Source organism: Arachis hypogaea, chromosome 3, assembly GCF_003086295.3.
Source record: "Arachis hypogaea cultivar Tifrunner chromosome 3, arahy.Tifrunner.gnm2.J5K5, whole genome shotgun sequence".
NCBI classification, from domain to species: domain Eukaryota; kingdom Viridiplantae; phylum Streptophyta; class Magnoliopsida; order Fabales; family Fabaceae; genus Arachis; species Arachis hypogaea.
The window spans coordinates 52,096,898-52,119,942 of NC_092038.1; the positions used below are offsets into that span (position 1 = coordinate 52,096,898).

The window sequence follows — 23,045 nt, forward strand, 5'->3', positions numbered from 1 at the left end:
ACAATTGGTGCATCGGTTCTCCTCGGTACACTTAAAATGTTTCCAATATTATATTATTACTATTTCACATACAACTAGACACTAAAATTGTTAAATTTATCTATAAAGAGTGCTTCTCTCTCTTTGCGAATCATTGGCATCATATCAACTGCTTCTAACATTGTCCATAATCTCTTTTGCAAAAAAATACTTTCTTCTAACTTTTTGCAACTAAAACGTTGCGTTTTTAATTAAAAAAACACCTAAAAAGCATCTTGCTATTAGCAAAAAAAATATTTACAATTAAAAAAACACCTAAAAATCATCTTGTTATTAGCAAAAAAAAAAGATTTTACAATTTAAAAAAACTCATTCTATGCAAGATAAGTTGAATTCAAACAAAAATTTATATTAAATCTTTTGGCGATGAATGAGAAGACCAAGACCACCACACCCAGACATAACACCCTTCGGTCCTATCTCGGGCATAACTCCAAAAGTATTTTCATATCAGAATTTTTTGGCCAAAAAATTACACCAAATGACAAATGTCCAAATCCCAAATAATCTGACACAAGGTATTAGTATGAGAAAATATATATATAAATAAAGTATTATTTTAGTTTCTAATATTTGAGCCAGATTTTTATTTGATCCACAATATTTTAAATTTTATTTTAATTCAAAATTTTTTTAAATAAATTCAATATTTTTTACAGTTAAATTTAACATAAAAATTAACATTTAATGTTTGATTTTAGTAAAGAAGTAAAATTAACCCACCAATAATTACTAATATAAACTTTTTTGTTAATTATTCGAATCAAATTTAACGGTAAGATAACAATAAATCCGTTTGAAACATTTTGAAATTGAAATAGAACGTTTGAAACATTAGATTTCAACCTTTATTAGAGGCCAAAATAATACTTAATCCTATATAGCTTACATTTCCAGAAAGCAGTTTGTAGTCCCATGATCAATCTCATTCTTGTTGAGTTCTTGGAATTTATCCCAAATTGATCCAATAAAAGAAAACATTTCATCACCTTTCAAACTTTCCTGCAATACTATGAGTTGAATTACATAATTACCGTATATTATATAGTACAAGTTAAATGATACACAACGGAAGTACCAAACATCAAGCATATAAAGCTTTGTTCAGCTCATGTCGACAACAGAACAGTGCCCCAATGGAGGAAGGACTCCTTACGATACTTTATCTCGGATCACTTGGTGTCAGCTTTGTATCGAATCCTATGGCTTTAGGGGATAATGATCCAGATTCGCGTGACACAGTATGTCGGTATCCATCCATAGTTGTCATTTTCATTATCATTTGCTTCATCAAAACTGCATCATCAGCCATTGTCATGGTTTGCATTAAGTCACTCTAGCAACTTTTCTCTTTTTCGATAGCCCAATTTTCTTCTCAAATCTCTTTCTCTTCTTATTTTGCTTTTGGAAGGATTGTCCAACTAAGGACGGTTGTTGTTTCAACGCAAAGCTTTTGGCCACATGCCCCAAGTGAAGTTTCTTGATCATAAATATTCTTTTCAGCTCACCACGATGTGCTGTGTAAGCACGGACCCAAGAGCAAAATCCCTTCCTAGCAAGTTCATCCATCTTGGGCTGAAAAAATGACAACGCAACAGTTAGCTTATGATACACAGAAACTAAGATCCCTATATAGAATCGTATTTGTAGACAAAAATTATCAGTGAAATCATGAGGAATAAGGATGATTGCGCTTCGGAAATCATCATCCCTCTTCGTTATTAGATGTAACATGATTTCAAACTAATGTAATGGCTCAATTTCGAGAGAAATAGTATTTGTATACTTGACAAGTTGACATATCAAGAGTACAACTTCTCTATTGATGTTTACTGTTACAAGTCATAAGATCAACCTGCAAGTCTAATTTAACCTCTGTTAATACATTAGATGTTAACCACCCAGGTAAACTAGGCATAGTGAATGATCAAACATCCTACCTAGAGCAGCTCAACTCACATGAACAACTAAGATGCAGCACAAAGGCCCTTTTTGGTGGGATTCAGCACAAATGATGATCAAAGGGAAACAAGGCCATTGCAGAGATTTGGGAGGAGACATAAATATGGGGAAATAGATGAAGAGTGGTTTATAGTTACCATTATCTAAGTCTAATCGCTTTGGAGTAGGTTGGATCTTTCTCCATAATCTGCCACCATAAACAATGACTCAACAGCAGCAGGGATCATCCAATCCCACCACTTCAAAAAGTTCCCTTATCAATTCCACCAAACCAAATTGGTGGCTGTGATTAGGATTGAAGAGCCTAGCAGAAATCATAGAACATTATGAGTTGACATGTGATTTTGACAACCATGATCCATTTCCCTGTCAGACCCTCCATTTCCTTTCACTCAAACTTATCTGGCATTAATTTAGATTGTCAGCGGTTCATAAGTCCTCTTGCTTAGCATATGCATAAAACCAACCCTGGCAACTCCAAATGTTTCATTGTTGTAAAAGCTCTAAGCCAAACAACGATAATGGCTCTAGAGTTAAATTTGGGCACATTTTTCCAAATCAAAATAGGATTAACATGTTAAAATACAGGTTTCTCATGTATCATTTAGTTAGATGGAAATGGAGTATCTATATTAAACCAGAATTCAGAAAGATCAGCAGTGTATCACCTTGGAAATGATGAATGATTCAAGTGCCTTCTGGAGACAAAGGACCCAAGGATGCAAGTCGATGAAAACAGACTTCTTTACGTGTTTGTTCTGTCCGTGTAATGTAAAATTATCCAACACTTTGAGAAGAGGATACTCTGCTAGTGAAACACCATGTTTCTCCAAGTCCTGTAAATAATCTATTTCAACTGGTTGCAGAAATAATAAGGACTCTCCCCTTTCACCCAGACGAGCAGTTCTACCAACTCTGCATCATGAATTCATCAAGGATCAGAAATCATAGTCTTAACATCACGCTTTAAGACTTTAACATTACATAAAAGACAGCATGGGAGGATCCTTTTGTATCTAGAAGAAGAGATATCCATGAAACAAATTCCACTTCCTGATAGATATTACATCATGTATGTTTTTCATTTTCAAAGTGGGTCCTTCTAGGCTATTTATTGCAGCAAATTTGGATACAATGATATGACAATCATTTAGTTATTCATAATATTAATTGATTTTAAAATCCCTCATGGAATGGATAAGACATTCTTAAGATGCTAAAGTGGCATAGCTGTTAGCCCCTGAATATTTACGAGTGACAAAGTTCTCCATTAACAGCATTGATCTAACTAATTGAAGCTCGGAGATCACTTGTTTTTTAAATAAAAGATCAAATAAAATAAAGTTATACAATCGATATAAAATGGTCCGGGGAGGTTTGTTTGGACTGCAATTAGCATAAAAAACTAGAATTAAAATCAGAAAAAAAAATGCCTTCCACATAACCACCCCTAAAAACATGGGAAAAGAAGCCAAAACAAAAAATAGGTATACATACCTGTGTACATATTCAGTAGCTTCCCCAGGAGAATCATACTGTATGATGCATCGAACCTTTGGAAAATCCAGGCCTCTAGCAGAAACATCAGTGGACAAAAGCAAAGCAGATTTCTCAGTTTTAAAAGCCTGAAAAGTAGATCTCCGGTCTTCATGTTCCATATTACCATGCAATCGAAAAGTTTGGCATCCAAGAAACATCTGTATGACCCTTTCTTTTGTTTGAGGATCAGTCGAGAAGTGGAACTCACTTAGTAGCGAATGGTGAAAGTCTACCGCATCACATGTCGAAAAGAATACCACAACCTGTAAAATCACTAGGTCAATTATGTGAATCTTAAAGCATAATATTTGAATAACAGCATGTTCAATTGAAAAGGGGAAAATAAAGTTAAGGATCGATGCATGCCAAATATAAGTTCCAGTCACATAAATAAAAAATAATGCCTTCCATTTGTCAACTGTTTTCAAGGGATATCGACAAGCTTTTGTTGTCCCCATCCATATAATTCTTCATAAGTACACCAGAAATATTAAATTGTTCACGGTCATGTCAATATTTGCCAATGATAAGAAATACAGCTACTAAAAGCAAGAGAGAATGCGGAGAGTTAAAAATCTTCTAACTCCAACAACCTACATATAATATAGATAAGGAAAGTATCTTTAGAGCAAGTGACGCCTAACCTTTTGTGAAGTGTCTCTTTCAAAAAGATGCTTTAGAATTGAAAGAAGAACAGCAAGCCGAGAACCACAAGGCACTGCTTAGCAAAATTGTATTCCAATTAGGTACTCAGCATCTTAAGAATATTAACCGCGAAATGCAGTGAAGGAAAGATAAAAAAGAAACTAATTATCACATACCTTTCACATATCTCTGAATTAACTGTCTGGGGATTTTATAATCTACAGCTGTTGGCATTTTACTGGAATACTTGACTTCATCATCTTCATCAGACTCTGAAGAATCAATGCTTTCAATTGTTGATACTGGTTTTCTTGTTTTACCCTCAAGACCAATCATCACTGGATTGTGTAAACTTATTTTAGCAAGATGGTTCACTTTCTCATTTAAGGTGGCAGAAAAAAGCAAATTCTGCCTTTGAAATTCAGAGTTTCTTGGAACTGTACTCTCCTTGTAATCATTTGCTGCTTTCCTTGAACCCAAAAGATCTAGTATTTCCTGTATATCTTGTCCAAATCCTAATTCCAAAATCCTGTAGAAAACCATACATCCAGCTAACCCTTTTAAAAAAAATACTTGGCAAAAAAAAACTATATGCAGAATCATTATCACATTTACTATGCCAACACATGATAATTTCTATAGCATCAATAGATGCAAGCCATACCTATCAGCTTCATCAAAAATTATCCAGCGCAATTTTGTGTACAAGAATGATGATGTATTCTTCAAATGATCTAAAAGGCGCCCAGGTGTTGCTATAAGAATTGATATGCCTAAAATAATAACCACAGATTTGACCAAGTACAGTGAATGTCCAACCTTGTTCCTCTGACAAGCTAAAGCATATTTTAAATAATGTTATCATGAAACAGCTTTATTTCATTATGTTGTTGCTATCAGTTTGATTATTCCATCGCATGAACAAAAGAAAAAGATTAAAAAGGGACAAAACCTTAAATATGAAAAGATAATAGGAATGCTGTTCTTTTTTTCCCTATTAAAAATGTTATTGATAAATATACTTGATTTCTACCTTTGCGTAGCCTAGCTTTCTCCTTTGATCTATTTTCACCACCCATAACATACCCAGGAACAATCCAATGGAATCGATGCAATAGCTTTTGAAGAATTTCATAAACCTGCAGACATAGCTCACGCGTCGGTACAAGAACCAACGCTATTTCCAACAAATCAATTAAATCTGTAACTGATTCAGACTAAATTAAAGAAAGAAATGCAATACTATTTTGTGTTACAAAAAGGGGAAAACAAACAGTCAGTACAAGTGTACAACATTCCCATAAAAAAAATTAACACAAATCTTTCAGATGATGCATTATCATTAAAGTTCACATATGTGCTCCTCAATAGAAGTAACAAACAACATATTATTGGGGAGGAAAGAGGGGGGGGGGGGGGCCAAAAACTCTATATTCAGTGAAGTATCAAAAACTTACGAGCAAGATATATATCACGAAGAATATCATTGAGACAGAGAGAAGAATATTTACAAGATGGAGGGTAAGAGATCCTCCATATAAGAGCAAAAACAATCCAAAGGAGAGCTATCGATGTAGTGTAGCTTTAAAATCTCTCAACATGTCTGGGAGGGAAAGACTTATATTATGAGCTTTATACAAAATAGATGCTAGAAGGTCTAATCTTATCCCATAAAACTTGCTTGTCTGAATTTAAGGTGCGACAATAGTGCTCCAACCAAAAGAGAAACTTTCTATGTTCACCTTTTCCCATTTGAAAGCATTATTTCAACTTTCAAGCTATAGCAGTATACTCAAATCCAGGGCAATGTGACATGATACACAGTAACAAGCATGCATAATTGTTATCTGTCTGTGACAAATAAATGGAGAGAAATTGAACAAATAGGTATAAAAAAAAAGACTTACCAAATGTTCCATCAGAGCGTTGTATGCGAGTATCATAATTCTGCAAGTGATGAATAAGTGGAGCTAAGTAGGCAACTGTCTTCCCTGTGCCTGTGGCAGCATTAATAAGTCTAAAATTTTATCATTAAGGAACCCAGAAATAAGAAGATATAGCATGTGCTAAAGCAAAGAAGATGAAGGAAGATTTCTAAATCCAGAGAGAAGGAAAAAAGGATACGCATGACGGCCAGCGAGAATAACAGGAATGGCTTGAGCTTGCACCAGAGTTGGAACCTCGAATCCTAATTTTTCTAACAACAAAAAACATATAAACTCTTTTCCCATTTGGAACAAAAAAATGGGGAAATTGTAGGTTACTCTTAAGCTCAATCTAACCAGGCATGCTTCTGTGACACTAGGAATGAAAATTTATGAAAGAAATAAAAATCAGAGAAAGCAGGAGAGCAAGAGAGGAAATACCACGCAGTTCATCGCATAAGGAAGGGTAAAGGCCAAGGCTAGAGAAGGAGCAAGAAGCAAAAACGCTGTCATTTCCTATGGTTGCATTGCTGGCAGCACTGCCAACATCTTTCTTCTCATTCTTATTTTCCATCACTTTCTTGCTGCCTTTTTCGCTCTTCTTCATCCCCATTTTTTTTCTTTCAAATTCTCAACTCTATAGCACCATTACACCAAGGGTTTAACTAAAATTAGAGATGGAAGATATTGCAATAGTAGTAGTAGTAGTAGTAGTAGTAGTAATAATAATAATAATAATAATAATAATAATAATAATAATAATAATAATAATAATAATAATAATCAGGATTCCTACAGTTACAGCTAATGAACATTGTGCCAGAGTAATACACTCCCCTCTTAGATTCTTTAATTGTGCTGCAGGAGTTGTGCATTATTGACTAGAGAATAGTAAAAGAACAAACAATATTTGATTCAAGAGTCACACCATCATCAAAACTAGAATAACTCAATAAGCAATTCTACAAACTCTAAAACCCTAAACCCTTATCCAATGCCATACCAACTCAGATGACAAAACAGCATAAAGCTTGGTCGAGACCTAATACAACTCGTGAATTTATTCTCAATTATAGTTTACAATCGAAGCTGCAACAAACACAAGTATTAGTATAATTTTCTGATTATGCCTCATTGATTATCATATTGATAGTTCCATTTTTTTAATTGTTAAAAAAAAAGCTTTCATTTTAATAAAAATATGCTATGTATATCAGCCATACAAATATCAATAACAAACTCTCTGGTTTTCTATTTTTTTTTTTTTTTGGGTTGAAAAACAAACATGAAAAGGACTTCGATGCTCAGTCACAAAAGGTGCTGCATGAAACATATTGGCGAAAGAGAATTCAACACAAAGATCAATTACTATTGTAGATATTGATTCAAGAAGAATAAGCTAATAACATTAACTGATATGGTACCATAAGTAAGAATGTAATGTAATAGCCAATTCAAGAGAACCATGAAATCAGAAATCACACGCAAATAGCACCATAAAGAGCACAAATATAAAAGATCACAAAACTTGCCTCTTGGGAGAAGTCACGCACGAAAAAAGGGGCGGTTGATGCACCGAAGCAGTGGTGCATTCACTAGCGGCGGCGACGGCGGGGAGGGAGCACTGACGCGGCGACAGTTTGGTTGGCTTCACTGCTTCACAGCTCGAAACACCTCAGTTGGTCTCTCTCCTCAGTTGCAGTTCACGTTAGGGGAAAGGCACGATAAAGAAATAGGGTTATATAAAGAAAAGGGCAACTTTGGAATATTATAGTCTAGACAGTGATGTTTTTGACATTTCAGAACATAAAAGCAAAATTCTAAACACAAAAGGGTAGAGAAATTTTCACATGTTCCGGTTACTTTTATTAGAATAACAATTAGAATAACAATATTACTATACGGAAATCACAAATATGTTCTTTTTAGTTCAGATTAAAAATATTAAAATAAATATATAATAATTAATTATTACTAACATTATCTAAATAACTTACTTGTTTAATTTTTTAAATTTTGGCATCGCAGTTGATTATTGCCCGCTGCTGCTGCTTGGTGGGTCTTGGAGGTGAAAAAGTGTGGCTGGTGATTGTTTTCGAAAGGGAAAGGGAAAGTTTGAGAGTGAATGAGTGAGAGGGAAGTGAGAGCGAGAGTGACGAAAGTGAATGAAATGCTGAGAGTGAGAGCGCGCGACCTATTTGGAGAAAGAGGGGGGAGTCGCAACGAGTCACGTGTCTGCACGGCAGCAACGCGTGTCGCGCATGCAGTGAATAGGTACTTCCTGCGTACTGTGCTCTCTCGGGGCTCAGGGTTCTAGCGCCGTCATGGGTCTCTGCAACGAATTGGGAGGGTTTGAGTGGATGGGGGGAGGGGAAGAAACAAAAAGGATTGGAGATTTGGAAAAAAAAGTAGAAATAACAAAAATATGGTGATGTGTTAAAATAAATAGCTATAATAAAATTAAAATTAATTTTTTACTTTAATTTTAAATGGACTTAATAAAAAGTCTATTGTAGACATTATATATATATATATATATATATATATTATTTCTTAGCGGGATCCTAAAATATAAATTGTATTTTCTTTGGTTGCGAAATAAAAAAAAAAAAACTCGATTAAAGAATACATTTTTTTAAAATTTTTTTGTTAGTTGATGTACAATGCTAGGGGCAGACGGGTAGCTGTGAAACAATTAAAATTTTGAGCTCACACTTCTTTGTTCCTTCACTCCTTGGTAATCAAGAATCGTTTTTGTTGAGATGAGGACGATAAACGAAGTAATCGAAGTGGATGGGTTAGAGGCGAGGTTATTGGACTTGGAGGGCGGTGAGAGTGAAGCGGTGCTGTATGCGGCGTCGTTTGTAGAAAGCGAAGAGAGGTTTGTGAAATACAACACAGTGCAATGGGTGCTTTACTCGCTTCTTCTCATATTGGCATGGGGAATTGGCTTCCTCATGTTGCTCTATCTTCCTGTTAGGAGGTTTGTGCTCAGAACCGACATACGCTCCAGAAGGCTCTACCTCACTCCTAATTCCATTGTTTACAAGGTCTAATTCAAATCCTTTTCTTCTTCTTCTTTCTTCCAATTTTTCTGCACTTTGAATCAACTAATTTTATACCTAGATTAGTTCACAAAATTATCCAAAATATTCGACAAAACTATCCAATGAATTATCCATCGGATTGTTTTGTTCAACTAATCTTGTCTTTGACGAATATTGAGTTAGTTTACAATTACATCTTTCTAAAACTTTTAGTTCAAATTTTCATTTTATTTATTTATTTTTGGTAATAATGTAGTCTTTATCTTTAGGAAATTTAATTCGGAGTGCATTATATATCGTATTCTCATGAGGCGAATTAGGTTGTTAGGGATTTAAAAGTTAAAATTTGGAGTGTTTATAGGGAAGACCAGTGTCACTTCTTATAAAAGGAGGACAATGTATATTTCTACAAATGATGGGGTGCATTATTCCTAATCTCAATTTTCAAGGGAAGTGAGTGTAAATTACTTGTTCTCTTTTCATTATTATTAGTTTTTAAAAGCTGAAAGGAAGGATTTCATAACAGAGATAACAGAGAGGTGAAGAATTGATGAAGAATAATCTGAATACTGTTATCTTGATTGAGTTGGAAAGTACATAGGACAAATATCCTTGTATTGGAGCTGATAGTTACACATCTATTACAGATAACAGAATATAAGTAACAGAATTGAAAAGCCTGTGACTAACAGATTTGACTGTCTCAACAGAATTGACAGATTTAGTTATAATTATAATCACCTTTTTACTCTCCACAGATTTTGGTAAGGGAAAAGGGTTTTGCTTTCTGCATGGAGTAGGTACTTTCTGAGTGGTGGTCTACTAGTTAGTAGTGGTTAGTACGTAGTAAATAGTTGGGATTTTGGCAGTATAATTAGTCTCACTGGTAACGAAACAACCTCGTAATTTCATATTAGATGAGATCAATTACATGAATCAAACAAGCAGTTTGTCTTTTTGGACTCATCAATAAAAAAAGGGAAACCCAGTGCAAGCATCCCGCATTAATGCAGGGTTTGTGGAAGGGCAGCACCCAAAGGGTGTAATGTGTACAACCTAACCTAATAATTACATCAGTGGCTGTTTCCACAGCTTGAATCCGTGACCTTGAGGTATGGTGGAAGGCTGAAAAAAGAATAAACTTGATTTTGATCACATGTCAATTTATTACGTTTGCATTTATTGATCCCTTGATGTGTTTTATACATATATTTGTTTGTTTAGTCCAGGTTACGAGGCCAGTACCATTTCCATGTTTTGGGGTCCTGCAGAAAGAGAAGCATGTTTTATTGCAGAATGTAGCTGATGTTGTCGTTGAACAAGGTGTGTAGAATTTGGAGTTCTCTTCTGTGTTCAACCAAGCTTTTGACCACATTATTTGTGGTTCTAGCTTCAAACTGTCTATTTTGGTAGGCCCTGTTTCTTGTTTTAGGCCTTCTGACCTTCAGCAATCGTTTTCGGGGGGTGATATGGTTTTTGTTTCTGTTATTTCTATTGCCTGATTTCATCTATTCGCAGGATATTTGCAGTCACATTTTGGTGTTTATTCTCTTAGAATTGAAAATATTGGTGTACGAAGACCACCTAGTGATGATGTTAAAATCCAGGGTGTTGCAAATCCACATGCTTTCAGGAAGGTATTTGGTAGTGCCCAACCATGCACCGGTGATAAAATAATTTTTCTTTTGCTTGTTTTTTGTGTCACTATAAGTTGATAACATGGGTTAAGTGAAAATGCTTTTTGCATCCTTTGATTTCTTTACAGGCCATAATGATGCGCCTATCAAACATGAGAAATGAGATGTTCTCTACACAGGTTTCTACATTAGATGTTCCACATATGATGGTAGGTTATTTATTCTAGAGTAACATTATTGAACATAGTCATTATCGTATTCTATGCTGACATTACCATCCATCCAACGTGGATGAGGTGTGGACTCCATTGATCCATGGGTGTATGTCAGCTCAATGTATGGTGATAGCTATGTTGAAGAAAGGTTTCTTTTTTTTTCAACGCATGCAATTGTTCCATACTGTGTGCTGGCTTGTGGTAATAAATAACTTGAATTCCCCACAATTTTTGGTCCTTTTTTTCTTGTCGGTAACCATTGATAAAGTTTAACCCAATAAAACTAAAGGGTGTGGTTCGCAGAATGTTTTCATTTTCTTGGGAAGATTTTTTAGGTAAGATTTCCAGGAATGTGAAAACATTCCACAAACCACACCTGCTAAAGGGTGTTGATTATAGCTCCCATTGTTCTTGTTGTTTGCTTATTATATCCATCCTCTTTTTTTCCTTCACTCTGTCATTCGTTTCTTTCATCTGTAGATGTCTCCTTCAAAGTCATTGAGACAAGATTCCACTTCTGGAGAGCTGCTGCTGTTGCAGAAACTAGAGGAAGTTGGAAACTCTGTCAAGGTAGAAAAGTAAAGACAATATATTATTATATGTGCAGTAGTCAATTGCTTGAACTTCAGGGTGAGGAGAAACACGAAGGTTAAGTATGGATTGAGACAGAAAATGAAATAAAAAACTTAAAAAGAAAATAGGGAATAAAAGACGGGGAAAAACAAGAAGAAAGAAAGAAGAAAAGATATTTAGTTGTATGTTTTGTTTATATTCTTTTGGCTAAGCACTGGTGATTTATGGTCACTGCAGAAAATTCAGTGTTTATTTGAGGAGCAACAATCTCATACAGCTGAATCTACAGATTGAAGTTTGTGAAAAGTTCAGGTAACCTATTTTCCAGGTAATGATAAACACTTTTAGGTGTTATAATTAAAGAAGGTATCATATTATATCTTAAATATATCATAGAATATCAAAGCATATCTGTGATGATTGCATATAATCCGTTTCCTTATTAAACTGGGAAGATTTTCTTGTCTATTAGATCAATAAATTGAAGAGATTATATGATATCTTCTTTATTTCTAACATTGTTATTGATTTGCTTACAGAAAATGATAAGAATAGTAACAGACAAATATTAGGAAAAATATTTGCCCATGTCAATTTTTGCAGTGTTGTTAGTGGCTTTCTAAAGAATTGCTGCACTTCTCTTTAGTATTTTATTGAGCTATCCAATAAAATTTTGCATTAGCTTATCTATTATTATGTTTTGGATTTTGCTAACTAGTGACCTAAGGGTGCAAAACGTGTTTAGGATTGAAAAGCTAGAGTTCTAAGTTTTCAATGAAATTAAATCCATAAGAAGAGTAAAATTCTTATACTTTTGTATTCTTAAGGAGTGAACACTTGTTAGCGAAACCTTTATTGTTTACATTTATGGGGAAATAAAATGGTTTGTTAATACTGTAAAACATAGGGATCCACTTGGCGTTCTTCGTCTTTCTCGGAATATGATTCCCTTCACTGCATGTGAGTATAAGATTGTTTACTTTAATGTACAAAAAAAAAATACTAAAGAGTGAAGAGAACACTAAGATTTCTAAATTTCAAGCAATACCAGGCAGTCATTTCTTTCTAAACCGGCAGCATAAGGCAGGTCTTTTACCATTTTTTGTCCAACATTCTTTTCCTGTTTTCCTTTCTGTCACTAGAAAATTTTGGTAGATCTTTTTGAAAATTGCTGCAAGAGAAGATATAGGGATGGTGAATCGGGTCTTGATTATCTGATGCAGGTAATGGAATAATCGGGTAATTTCAAATCCTCAATCAGTCTCCTGACTCTTCCAAGTTCCAAGCCTAATTGCTACGTTATTAACATAATAACATCCCATGCAACTATTGATGACACGCTAAGCATTATAGCTAGTCATCATTGTTTAAATTTGTACTTTCTTGTGTAAAATTGCGCTTAATTGCGCTGTGTATTAATGTTAAAAGAAAAGAAGAAATACCTTTATTGTTATACTAGTGTGTATGATGTATCAATGATTCCATTTTTATTTTATTTTATTTTATAGAGTAAATGGTCAAATTAGTCTCTGAAATATCACTTGTTCTTCAAATTAGTCTCCAAAAGGTTTTCTTAATTAAATTTGTCTTTTAAAGATTTTAAATTAGTCATGGTAGTGCTTCTATCCAAGGTAGTTAAAATCGCGACTCTACTTGTAGAATCGCACACGATTCTGCGATTTCGCTTCTCCCTCCCGTCTCGTTTATGCTACTCGTCTTCCAAGAAGCAACTCCGTGCTGAGTCGCCGAAGAAACACGCTCAAACACTGAAATCGCGAGTTTTTGTCGAGGTTGTGTTCCAGTTTCAAGAAAGCTCCAGAAGCGGTTTTCTTGGCCCAAATTGCAACTAAATCAAACCCTAGAACCCAATCTGAAGTGAAGGTAAATGCCCCTGCAAATTCTTTTTGAATCGTTTACCCTAACAATTTAACCTCAATTTATAACTGCCTTTTCAGTTTTCACTTTATTCAATCTATTACTTTCCCTCCCTCTAAACTTTGAACTCCCTTCTGAAATCACCAAATCGGAGAAGAAAAATTGTGTTACCATGACCCGTGAGGCTTGTTGTTACCGTGATCTGTGAGTGTATCTCTGCCTTTCTGGCTCTCTCTGACTGCATTGAAAGGTTGCTAACTTAGTGTTGCTGTTGCTCTGTATCCTTGGCTGCCGGTGTTCATGGTTGATTGTTGTTGCTTTCTGCACTCTTTGCCTTCCTTGTTTAGTGATTTTCCTTAAATCTTTTTTGCCTCTCCTGTTTAGTGATTGTTCATTTTAGTGGTTTGTGTTCACAAGTCACAACAAAACTGTTCTTCACTTCTTTGCAGGTTTTTTTTTTTTTGCTGAATTTTGTTTAACCGAAAACTTGAATTGTTAATTTGTTATTATGGCATTGGACATAGTTCCTCAAAAACCAAATACTTCTGCTACAAAGTGAACGAATACACTCTATGAAGGACGATTGAAAATTTTATATTATGGTGTAATGCACAAGCAAAGGTAGCAGATCTTTTATGTCGTAATTAGTTGTTCATTGAAGTAGTTTAGTTGCTTTATTTATTACTTAACTTTATTTTATGTCGTATATAAATTTGAGTTGTAAATTTGTGAGTTGTAAATTTGTGTTTTAATTTGTGATTGAACTTTGTGACTTGTGAATTTGTTATCTGATTTTTTATAATTTATAATTTTATATTTTACGAGTCACGTTTACGTTTCGTCTTACGATTCAACGACTTACTATTTTATACTTACTTTTCGAGTCGAGGTAAAAACTATGAGTTTACTACTTTGCTTCTATCACTTTCTTTGTTGATGGTGTCAAAATCCATAGATGAATAACAATCATTTGAAGCTACTTGAATTAGATTGGATTGAAAAATAAAACCAAAAGAACAATTACCTAAATCAATCTCCTATAATTTTAAAATTGGATATTTTAGTCATTAAAAAATTATTATACAGATTTATCTCTAATATTTTTCTGTTAGATATAACAATTTTTGTCCATTTTACTTTTATTATATGTCAACCTTTATTATTGTTAGCTTAGCTTTGTGCATGTAAACGATGACAATACGATATTGATAAACTCTTTTCGTTAGAAATAAGTAAGGTGAATAATGATGCTTTAAAATCTAAATTAAAACTTTTTTTGATACACATGTTTTTTAAAATAGGACATCTTTTGATTGTATTAAATACAAAAATATCAAAAATTTTACCTGAATTTCTTGTAGAATAATTTTATTATTATTATTATTATTGAGTGACTATATATATATATATATATATATATATATATAAAATGAATAAATTTATTATTATTTTTGTCTAAAAAATACAAAAAAATTATGGAGGAGGAGTATTGATTTTTTTTAGATACTAATATGTCTATTTTTAAAATCTTTAGAGACTAATTTGGATAATTACTCAAATCAAAATATTTAATTTAAATTGTAATAAATTTTATTCATTTTACATTTTAAATCGATCAAAATTATATTGGAAACATCATATCTTGTGAGTAAGAATTTAATTATCTTGGAGTTAGAAAAATGCATTGGTTACAAAATAAACAAAATCTGCGTATATATACGTGGTGCTTTCTTGCTTCTAATGTAAACAAGATATGTAACAAAATAAAATTGTTTTCCAGTTTCATATTAGTGGGCCATGATTGTAATTTGATAAGAATGAGAAAAAGGTAGCATAAATACATCGCTAGTAACACACCTACACAGCTACACTACATGTACATATACAGGGTCCTGAAGAATTCACCTAATCTGACATTAGGTCCCTGTTAATAATTTAGCTAAGCTAATTCCAGCTTTAGGGAGCTTTAAAATACATACATAAATGTAAATACTCCGTTTGCGTTCGAAAATTACTAGGTTAGCTTTTTACTTTGCAGGTGGTTGGGAGAACTGTTGTAACTGAAGAACAACGTGAGACATTCTCGGGCGCATAGATGGGACATGCTGTGTGCAAGAATAGACAAGGTCCACCACCTTCTGAATGGTGCTAGCCTCTGGAATGATACTTGAAGATGATGATGATATATGAGGATCCAAGAGTTCAGGGTAGCGATTTGCTTGCACGAGGGGCGTCGCCCATTCAAATATACTCTGCCAACCCATGGAATCAACTGGTTGTGCAGGTCGGCGCCCAGTGACTATTTCGAGTAGTAGGACACCAAAACTATAGACATCACTCTTTGTTGTTAGCTCGTTTCGATACACAAACTCTGGAGCAAGATATCCGTGTGTTCCCCCTGCCATCACGGTCCGCTCCCGCTCATGCATTGCTTCATATGGTACAAACTTTGATAGGCCAACTCCCATTAGGTGTGCTCCGAACTCCTCGTCTAGCAGTACATTACTAGCTCGTATATCTCGATGCACAACTTGTGGCTTAACCTTGTCATGCAAAAACCTGTTGAAATGATGAGGAGAAAAGATACCTCTTAATTTTGTTTAATTTAGTGGTAATCCAACTCTGTAATAAAATCAGAATAATCAAAGGAAATCATTTGAGGGAATTAAAACTAGAAAAACCATTAAGAGGAAACTGAACATGGATAGATGCTAAAAACAATCTGGTCAAAATTTTCAGCTTCATGGAAAAGTTAGGCTAACATAGGAACACATTATCCATAAGAGTCACATTACATGGCCAATATTTTTGTAGCCAGCATAAGAAAAGACAAAGAAACCAACTAACCAAGTATGGAGTGAAAATCAGGTTAATGGCTACATGTTGGCTAAAAAATTATTGATCACCTAGACTTTCTCTAGAAGACCTTGAAGGTTGGTGCTACCTAGAACCCCATCAAAAATTAGAAGGACTTAACTATTTCTTCTTCACCAGGCCAGTAGTGATGATGTTTTGTACTCAACTCCACTAAAGCAAATGAATATTCAACAATGATAAGCCATTGCACTAAACTAAAATGTTCCAATATTTAATCTGCAATTTTACAAATGACCCAAGGTGGTAATTGAGTACAGATTATACAGAATACGTGCAACAATCAAGTGAAACTGACCTATAGTAGCAACTGAAAAAGGGAAACTTCAATCTTCAAGAAGATTTTCATTAATTAAGGTGAAAACATGCATCTAGATGTAAAGAAAGGAATGCTCAAGATTAACATGTGAAAAGTAACTAAGTTATCAAAGAAAAAGTATATTTTGAACATACGCAATCCCTTGAGCAAGCGTCGTGGCAATTTTCATCCTCATAGCCCAGTCTAAGCTACGGCCACCTCTTGGTATGTGATGTAGCCATTTATCTAAGGGCCCATTTGCTACAAACTCATAAACAATATATCGATCACCGTGATCATAGCAGCACCCCATCACAGCTACTAGATTTGAATGGTGGAGCCTTGCAACTCTGCCAATCTCTGAATAGAATTCCTTTTTACGTTGGAAGCTTGACCTCTTTAATCTCTTAACTGCAACCTTTGAGCCATCTGGTAGGACCCCACTGTATGTACCACCTGTCTTGGCATCCCCAACAAGACGGTTACCTTCACTGAAATTCTTTGTAATAGACCTTAATTCATCTTTGGTAAAAACTTTCCATGATGGAAGAGAAGCTGCTGGGTCAGATAGCTTTCTAGACCGCCTTCTTTTCTTGCCCTGTTTATATACAAGGAGCCAAACCACCACGGCTAATGTTATCGAGAGTATCAATGCACTCACAACTGAAAGGATGATAAGGTATTCCCTGTGGCAATGCATATGGTTACATTTCCTACCTGTGATTAGACAAAAATAGTACACATTTTAGGAAGCAATCATGATTAAAAAATACATAGCAAAGTCATCATGGTGTAGAAATACCGAAAGAGGAGCATAAGCAACAATGCAACATATTTCTCACGAACAAAGAATGATAGACAAAACCATTTGTGTGAGAGAATAAAAACATTTATAATAAAAAATACATAGCGAATGTAAGATGAGAATTGCCAGAAAGGCATATAAGAGGAGCATACCTATATCAAGTACACATACAAAAGAATAAGGATTATCGCATCTCTCGCTCAAGAGAGATTTTGAGTTGTTAGTCATTAATGCACACAAATCGATAGTTCTATTCACACGACAAGATGGTTTACAATTGGTTGGAACATCAGTCAAGGGAAAAAGGGACTGATTCCATTGAGAATTGTCAGACCACATCCATTGGTAACCAGATGTAGAATTGAGATTTCTTCCACCAATCCAGCAACTATTTATAAATTCACCGCATAGACTCTGAGCAAATTGTAGCTCCTGAACCGATACCAGTGATGCTAAATGGCCACCATACTTATTGCAACAGGTCTCTGAATCATTCCAAGATTGAGGCCTCCCAACATGGAGAAAACACTTGGTCTTATTAGGATCTATAACCCAACCAGTTGGGCATGGTGCTGAAAAAAAAAAGGAAACAAAACATTTGAATGGCAGAGCATGAATAGTAGATAAATTACAGTTAAACTGCAATCACCATGTAACTTGAAACACCATTAGATGAAGTGGATTCGAATTTAGAAACAATACATATTAAATTACAAGCTGAGAAGCATTGCGTATACCCTTCCCTTTCAAAACATGCTATAAGATAAATGCACAAGAAGTTTGAAAAATGAGATTCCATTGCATCCTGTCATGAATCATGTCTAACCCTAGCCAATTTATGCTTAAATCTCTTTTAGTTCGCATTCAATTAAATCACTCACATGTTGCAAACTTGCAATATAAGAACATCATTACACAAGTAAATTACTTGATATTTTTCCGAAACAATTTTTCTTAAATATGACCTAGAGCCTTGAAATAAAATAAATTATGAAGCATATAGTGGTAACAATAAGTAACAAAGTGATCATACCTTCAGTATCTCGATTGAGCGAACCGCAAGTCTCATTAAGTGCCTACAAGCAAAACAAATCTTTGTTAAATAGACTTTCAGCTTTTCCCCAAATTCATTTATTAAAAAACAATCAGTGACTCACTGCACTAGAGGAAAGTCCAAGAAGAAGAGCCAGAAAAGCTACAGTAAGGACTAGCAATTTCAGAGCTATGGGTTTCACTTCCATCACAAAAAAGGGTTTTGCAATCTTCAATTAACAAACTACACTATCTGCAAAGGGTGCACCCTAAACAAATAAGAAGAAGAAGAAGAAGAAGAAGAAGAAGAAGAAGAAGAAGAAGAAGATGGAGCAGGAGAAGTTGAAGACTTCATTTTCCAAGTATGACTTGAGTGAGTGCTATTACTGAGAAATCTCCTCTTCTTTCAATTCCTTGCTATTTCTTTTCTTTTGCGTTCTGCTCGTCATTACTTTTCTATGGTTGGTTAGTTGGGTAGGTGCAGTGTGTAATTGCTCTCACAAGAAAATTCATTTCAGATCCATTTGCTACTGGCACAGTAAGCAAGGCCCGCTACGTTCGATGAGACAAACTTTGCAGGTGCAATTTAATGCCCTCATTTTTCGAAAGCCTTAATTATTCTAGATCACTACATTACATGTATATTAAAAATTACTAACTAAATTAGTTATTTGTATAAAATATATATTAAAAATAAATTAAATATATATTTTAATATAAATAAATAATAATTAATTTAATAATTAATTTTTAGTGTTCTTAATACTTTTAAAAAAGTATTTGTATTATTTTATTTTTTTATAAAATTTTCTAATTTTTTTGTATTTGAGATCTTATATTTATAGCAAAAGAGTATAAAAATATCTTTGACGAATAGTAAAATTTAATGAAAAATAATTTTTTTAAGTGATCACTTAAATTCGTGCTATTCTCCAATTTAATTAATCTTTTAAATTTCAATTGTGCTATATTAATCCTTTAGATTAATTTTCGAACATAATATTAGTTTCTAAATTTCTTTTCAGTGTTAGAATCAATGAACAGAATGATAAACTGGCTCTACCTTACCATGCTAAACGCTAAAACAGCTTGCTAACATGACAAAATTGTTATTTTTATCCAATTTGATCTCTCCCCTTTATAACCTAATTCATTTCTATTGTGAACTCTATTTCATCTCCTTCTTCTATTTTTTATTGAAGCATTCTCTTAAAGCTCATAACTGAAATGACAACACTTGAGTTTGGAAAAACTATGATAATCATGATGATAATGTTAGTCATGTCACAATCTCATTATCAAAGCATTATGAGTTGATGATAGTGTTTATGATCGTTCAAGTATGTTTGGCACCACAATGAATGATGATGATAATGAACGCTCTTTGGATTCCTATGCCATAGAACTCCCTAGTTCTGGGTAAATAACAAGGCTTTCAATAGGAATATTAAAAAAGAGAAGGAAAGTCAATTCTATTTCGTATATAATAATCATAATTCTTTATATTTTTATAAAATTATTATTATTATTACTATTATTATTATTAAACTTGGATTATTCTAGGATTTAATCTATGGTTCTATAAAATACATGATCATGTTAGATTTGTGTTTTAGTTGTAAATATGAGATTGGGTAGAGTTGTAATAGTAGTGTAAAGTAGTGCATTTTGAGATGAAAAAAAAGAAAGATAGAAATCAAGGTATCGGGTTAGTACTTACAGGAAATTAGGGTGGATGGAGAACGATAGTCATTTAAGATTTTTCGCTTTTAAGTATGTGAATCAAGAAAAAACAAAAAAAAAGTGTGTGTGATACAGTAGAATATTGATACTGATAGTTTTCAATAAAAAAGAAAGAGAGAAGGGATGTGGGATGAGATAGGATGGAAAGAAGAAGAAGAAGTCACAAATGGAAATAAATTAGGGCTATAAAGAGAAAGATATTAAATTGGGTAAAAATAACAATTTTGTTATTGTCCAGCATGACAAGACAATACCAGTTCATTATCGCTGACTCAATGCCTGAAAGAGTTAGGGATCATTGTAGTATTCGGAGCTTAATTTCAGGAACTATTATGTGCAATTGAGATATAAAGGACTAAATTAGTGAATGGTGTGAATTTAAAAAAACCACTTTAGGAATTTACTCAAATAATAATTTTACTAAATTTTTTAGTGGACTTTTTCTTTACTAAAAGAAATAATGTTCAATCTTGACCAAAATTTCACTTTTGATCATAGTATTACCCAAAAAATACTAAAGATTCACAAAAATTTCTTTTCATTATTACTTTATTTCTTAAAATATATAAAGAATAAGTGTATTTTATTTGTATTCGTGTTTTTTTCACTTATGGTAGCTTCATGTTATAATTGTAATAAATGAAAGAGAAATTACTCTAAAAAGGGTTTGCAAGGACACACTTATAAAATACTCATTTTTTGTGCCAATAAACGTTTAGTATATGGAACAATAACATTGTTCTTTTAAAAGTTAGTTGAATATCTAAAGTTAACGGTAGCAAGCGGATTAGCCGCACCGCCTTGCCAGAAGCCCACCACATCCCATCTTGCCCTGTTTATTGTGGCGGTTCTACACCTCTCCCACATACCTCCGAATGGCGGGCTGGAAGGCTCCAATTTTAGTTTTTTTTTTCAATAATTTTTATGAAAAATGTTGGATTCAAAGATTTGCCTCATACAATAGAAGTGTTTATGGGATATCCACAAAAAAATTTATATTATCTTAACATAACCCAAAATGAGCAGAATGGCGAGACACAATTGAATATCAAAACGGCGGCGGGCAGACCATCGGACAAGGTATCTCAGCAGCCAATCCAATTGAGGACCGGAGGTGATAGATGTAACACCCTAATTAGTCTAAACTTTACCTTGCGTCGTAAAGCAAAGGTTAATCAGATATTACGATAGTTCTAAGCTCATACATATAATATATAGAAAGAATTAATATAATCTAGAAGCCCGATAAAGGATATAGCTCAAAAACAGGATTTACAAAGCGCAAAACGTACTAGTGAAGCTACTAACTTAAGGCACAAGAAACAGATACAATATAACAAAATGTCGTAGTATAATAGTGTAATATCATAAGAATCTAGTCACACTCACAGAGTTTAAGCCGGCTAGCCATATATACAGACAAAACAGAACCAGACAGTAAAAACCAGCTTATACAAGTTTTTCTCTCTCAAATGCAAGCCTCTAGGCAAAACGAAATACAAAAGTAAGAGATGTATAAACAAAATGAATCAAAAAGACTCCAAAAGTATCAGGATACTCCGCTTTTGTCACCATCCAAACAACTCACCGAGGTGGGTTGTGACATGCACCTGAAAACCACAACAGAAATATGGTATGAGAACCAGAGGTTCTCAGTATGGTAACAGTGCCCAGTAATGTAGGATATAAGACCCCGGGACGCCAAAGGTAATTTTAGAAATTCATATCCATCACGGATTTATCTTAAAGCATACTAAAACATTGAAACATGACTTAAAACAATAATATAATAACAGGGTATTCTAACTTAGGGGATTACTAACTAAACTAGTCACCGCTGTCCCACAGCCTTCGCCAACCTACCCTCCGTGCGATCTTGTCGCCACCGCCCATCTAGCCTCCTCAGCACCAGACAAACACAGATAATGCAAGTAAGGAAAACACATGTAATATTCAAATATATAACAAGTAATTCAAGAAGCAAGTAGGCATATTATACAATTAGGCAAACTTAAGTAATCAAAGCAAACAAGCACATAAGAGATGCATATGATGAATGTCTATCCTATTGGCTCGTGATATCACTTGTCAGTCTATGAATGCCAACCCGATACATCCTTTCGGATGTCGCCTTTCTGCCATGTCCGAGGATATAGTGCCTGGCACGCTTTTGTTCCGAGGATATAGTGCCTGGCACGCTTTTGTTCCGAGGATATAGTGCATGGCACACTATCGTTCCGAGGATATAGTGCCTGTCACACTTGCATGCTCATTCCGAGGATATAGTGTCTGGCACACTCTTGCGGCAAAGAAGGAAAACAACAACAACATATACTTCATCATAAATCACTCCAAGGATATAGTGCCTGGCACACTATCATTCCAAGAATAGTGTCTGGCACACTGTCCACATCCCACAAGTCCATCGACCTTAAATCATCACCAGTTATCACCATTCTCATCTCAACTCACTTTCAATTGTCAATTCTCAACATTCCAAGGATATAGTTCCTGACACACTCTCTTTCAAACACTATCAGTCCAAGGATATAGTGCCTGGCACACTCTTAACATTCATCAAAATCATCATTCCTTTCTGTGTCCTAAACTCATCACAACCATCGTCAATTCATAATTTTCATTTCGAACTCATTAGTTCATCATTTTCTCAATTCATATACCATTCTTCTTTCTCACTCCACCAAACCCGTCCTCAGTACACTAGAAACCTAAACCTTTATTTTCTAATTTTTCATAATAGTATTAAGTAAATCCCTTAGGTTCTTTCCCATGTTCTCATACCCAAAATTAAGCCCAAAAGCCTTAAAATGGTGTC

At 34.2% G+C, this 23,045-nt stretch overlaps 3 protein-coding genes across 20 annotated transcripts; 1 reads left to right on the forward strand and 2 right to left on the reverse strand.

The window, feature by feature from the left end:
- Nucleotides 1-998: 998 nt before the first annotated feature.
- LOC112790555 (DEAD-box ATP-dependent RNA helicase 17) lies at nucleotides 999-8,540 on the reverse strand. Of its 16 annotated transcripts, none has more exons than XR_003196677.3 (12): nucleotides 7,643-8,534; nucleotides 6,552-6,747; nucleotides 6,310-6,382; nucleotides 6,093-6,202; nucleotides 5,219-5,362; nucleotides 4,850-4,958; nucleotides 4,362-4,714; nucleotides 4,185-4,258; nucleotides 3,499-3,803; nucleotides 2,670-2,916; nucleotides 2,139-2,305; nucleotides 999-1,614 (listed from the first exon to the last, which is right to left on the reverse strand). XR_003196677.3 is itself a non-coding variant. In XM_025833005.3 (11 exons), the coding sequence occupies exons 2-11, from the start codon at nucleotides 6,721-6,723 to the stop codon at nucleotides 1,366-1,368; spliced, it is 1,836 nt and encodes a 611-aa protein (XP_025688790.1). In that variant the 5' UTR covers nucleotides 6,724-6,747; nucleotides 7,643-8,540; the 3' UTR covers nucleotides 999-1,365. The 16 variants fall into 16 exon arrangements, 7 of the variants coding, with proteins under 7 accessions (XP_025688790.1, XP_072089091.1, XP_072089089.1 ...); XR_003196676.3 differs by having other exon boundaries at nucleotides 2,139-2,403; XR_003196675.3 differs by having other exon boundaries at nucleotides 2,139-2,469.
- Nucleotides 8,541-8,668: 128 nt separating this feature from the next.
- Nucleotides 8,669-13,035, forward strand: LOC112790557 (uncharacterized). Of its 3 annotated transcripts, XR_011879913.1 has the most exons (8): nucleotides 8,678-9,160; nucleotides 10,387-10,480; nucleotides 10,676-10,794; nucleotides 10,923-11,003; nucleotides 11,490-11,579; nucleotides 11,820-11,910; nucleotides 12,490-12,542; nucleotides 12,806-13,035. XR_011879913.1 is itself a non-coding variant. In XM_025833008.3 (7 exons), the coding sequence occupies exons 1-6, from the start codon at nucleotides 8,873-8,875 to the stop codon at nucleotides 11,874-11,876; spliced, it is 729 nt and encodes a 242-aa protein (XP_025688793.1). In that variant the 5' UTR covers nucleotides 8,669-8,872; the 3' UTR covers nucleotides 11,877-11,910; nucleotides 12,806-13,035. The 3 variants fall into 3 exon arrangements, 2 of the variants coding, with proteins under 2 accessions (XP_025688793.1, XP_025688794.1); XM_025833008.3 differs by lacking the exon at nucleotides 12,490-12,542 and having other exon boundaries at nucleotides 8,669-9,160; XM_025833009.3 differs by lacking the exon at nucleotides 12,490-12,542 and having other exon boundaries at nucleotides 8,669-9,160; nucleotides 11,820-11,894.
- Nucleotides 13,036-15,213: 2,178 nt separating this feature from the next.
- LOC112790558 (C-type lectin receptor-like tyrosine-protein kinase At1g52310) lies at nucleotides 15,214-20,373 on the reverse strand. The gene is made up of 5 exons (XM_025833010.3): nucleotides 18,592-20,373; nucleotides 18,468-18,510; nucleotides 17,587-18,006; nucleotides 16,785-17,346; nucleotides 15,214-16,016 (listed from the first exon to the last, which is right to left on the reverse strand). Exons 1-5 carry the CDS (start codon nucleotides 18,673-18,675, stop codon nucleotides 15,485-15,487), a joined length of 1,641 nt encoding a protein of 546 aa, XP_025688795.1. The 5' UTR covers nucleotides 18,676-20,373; the 3' UTR covers nucleotides 15,214-15,484.
- Nucleotides 20,374-23,045: the final 2,672 nt, after the last annotated feature.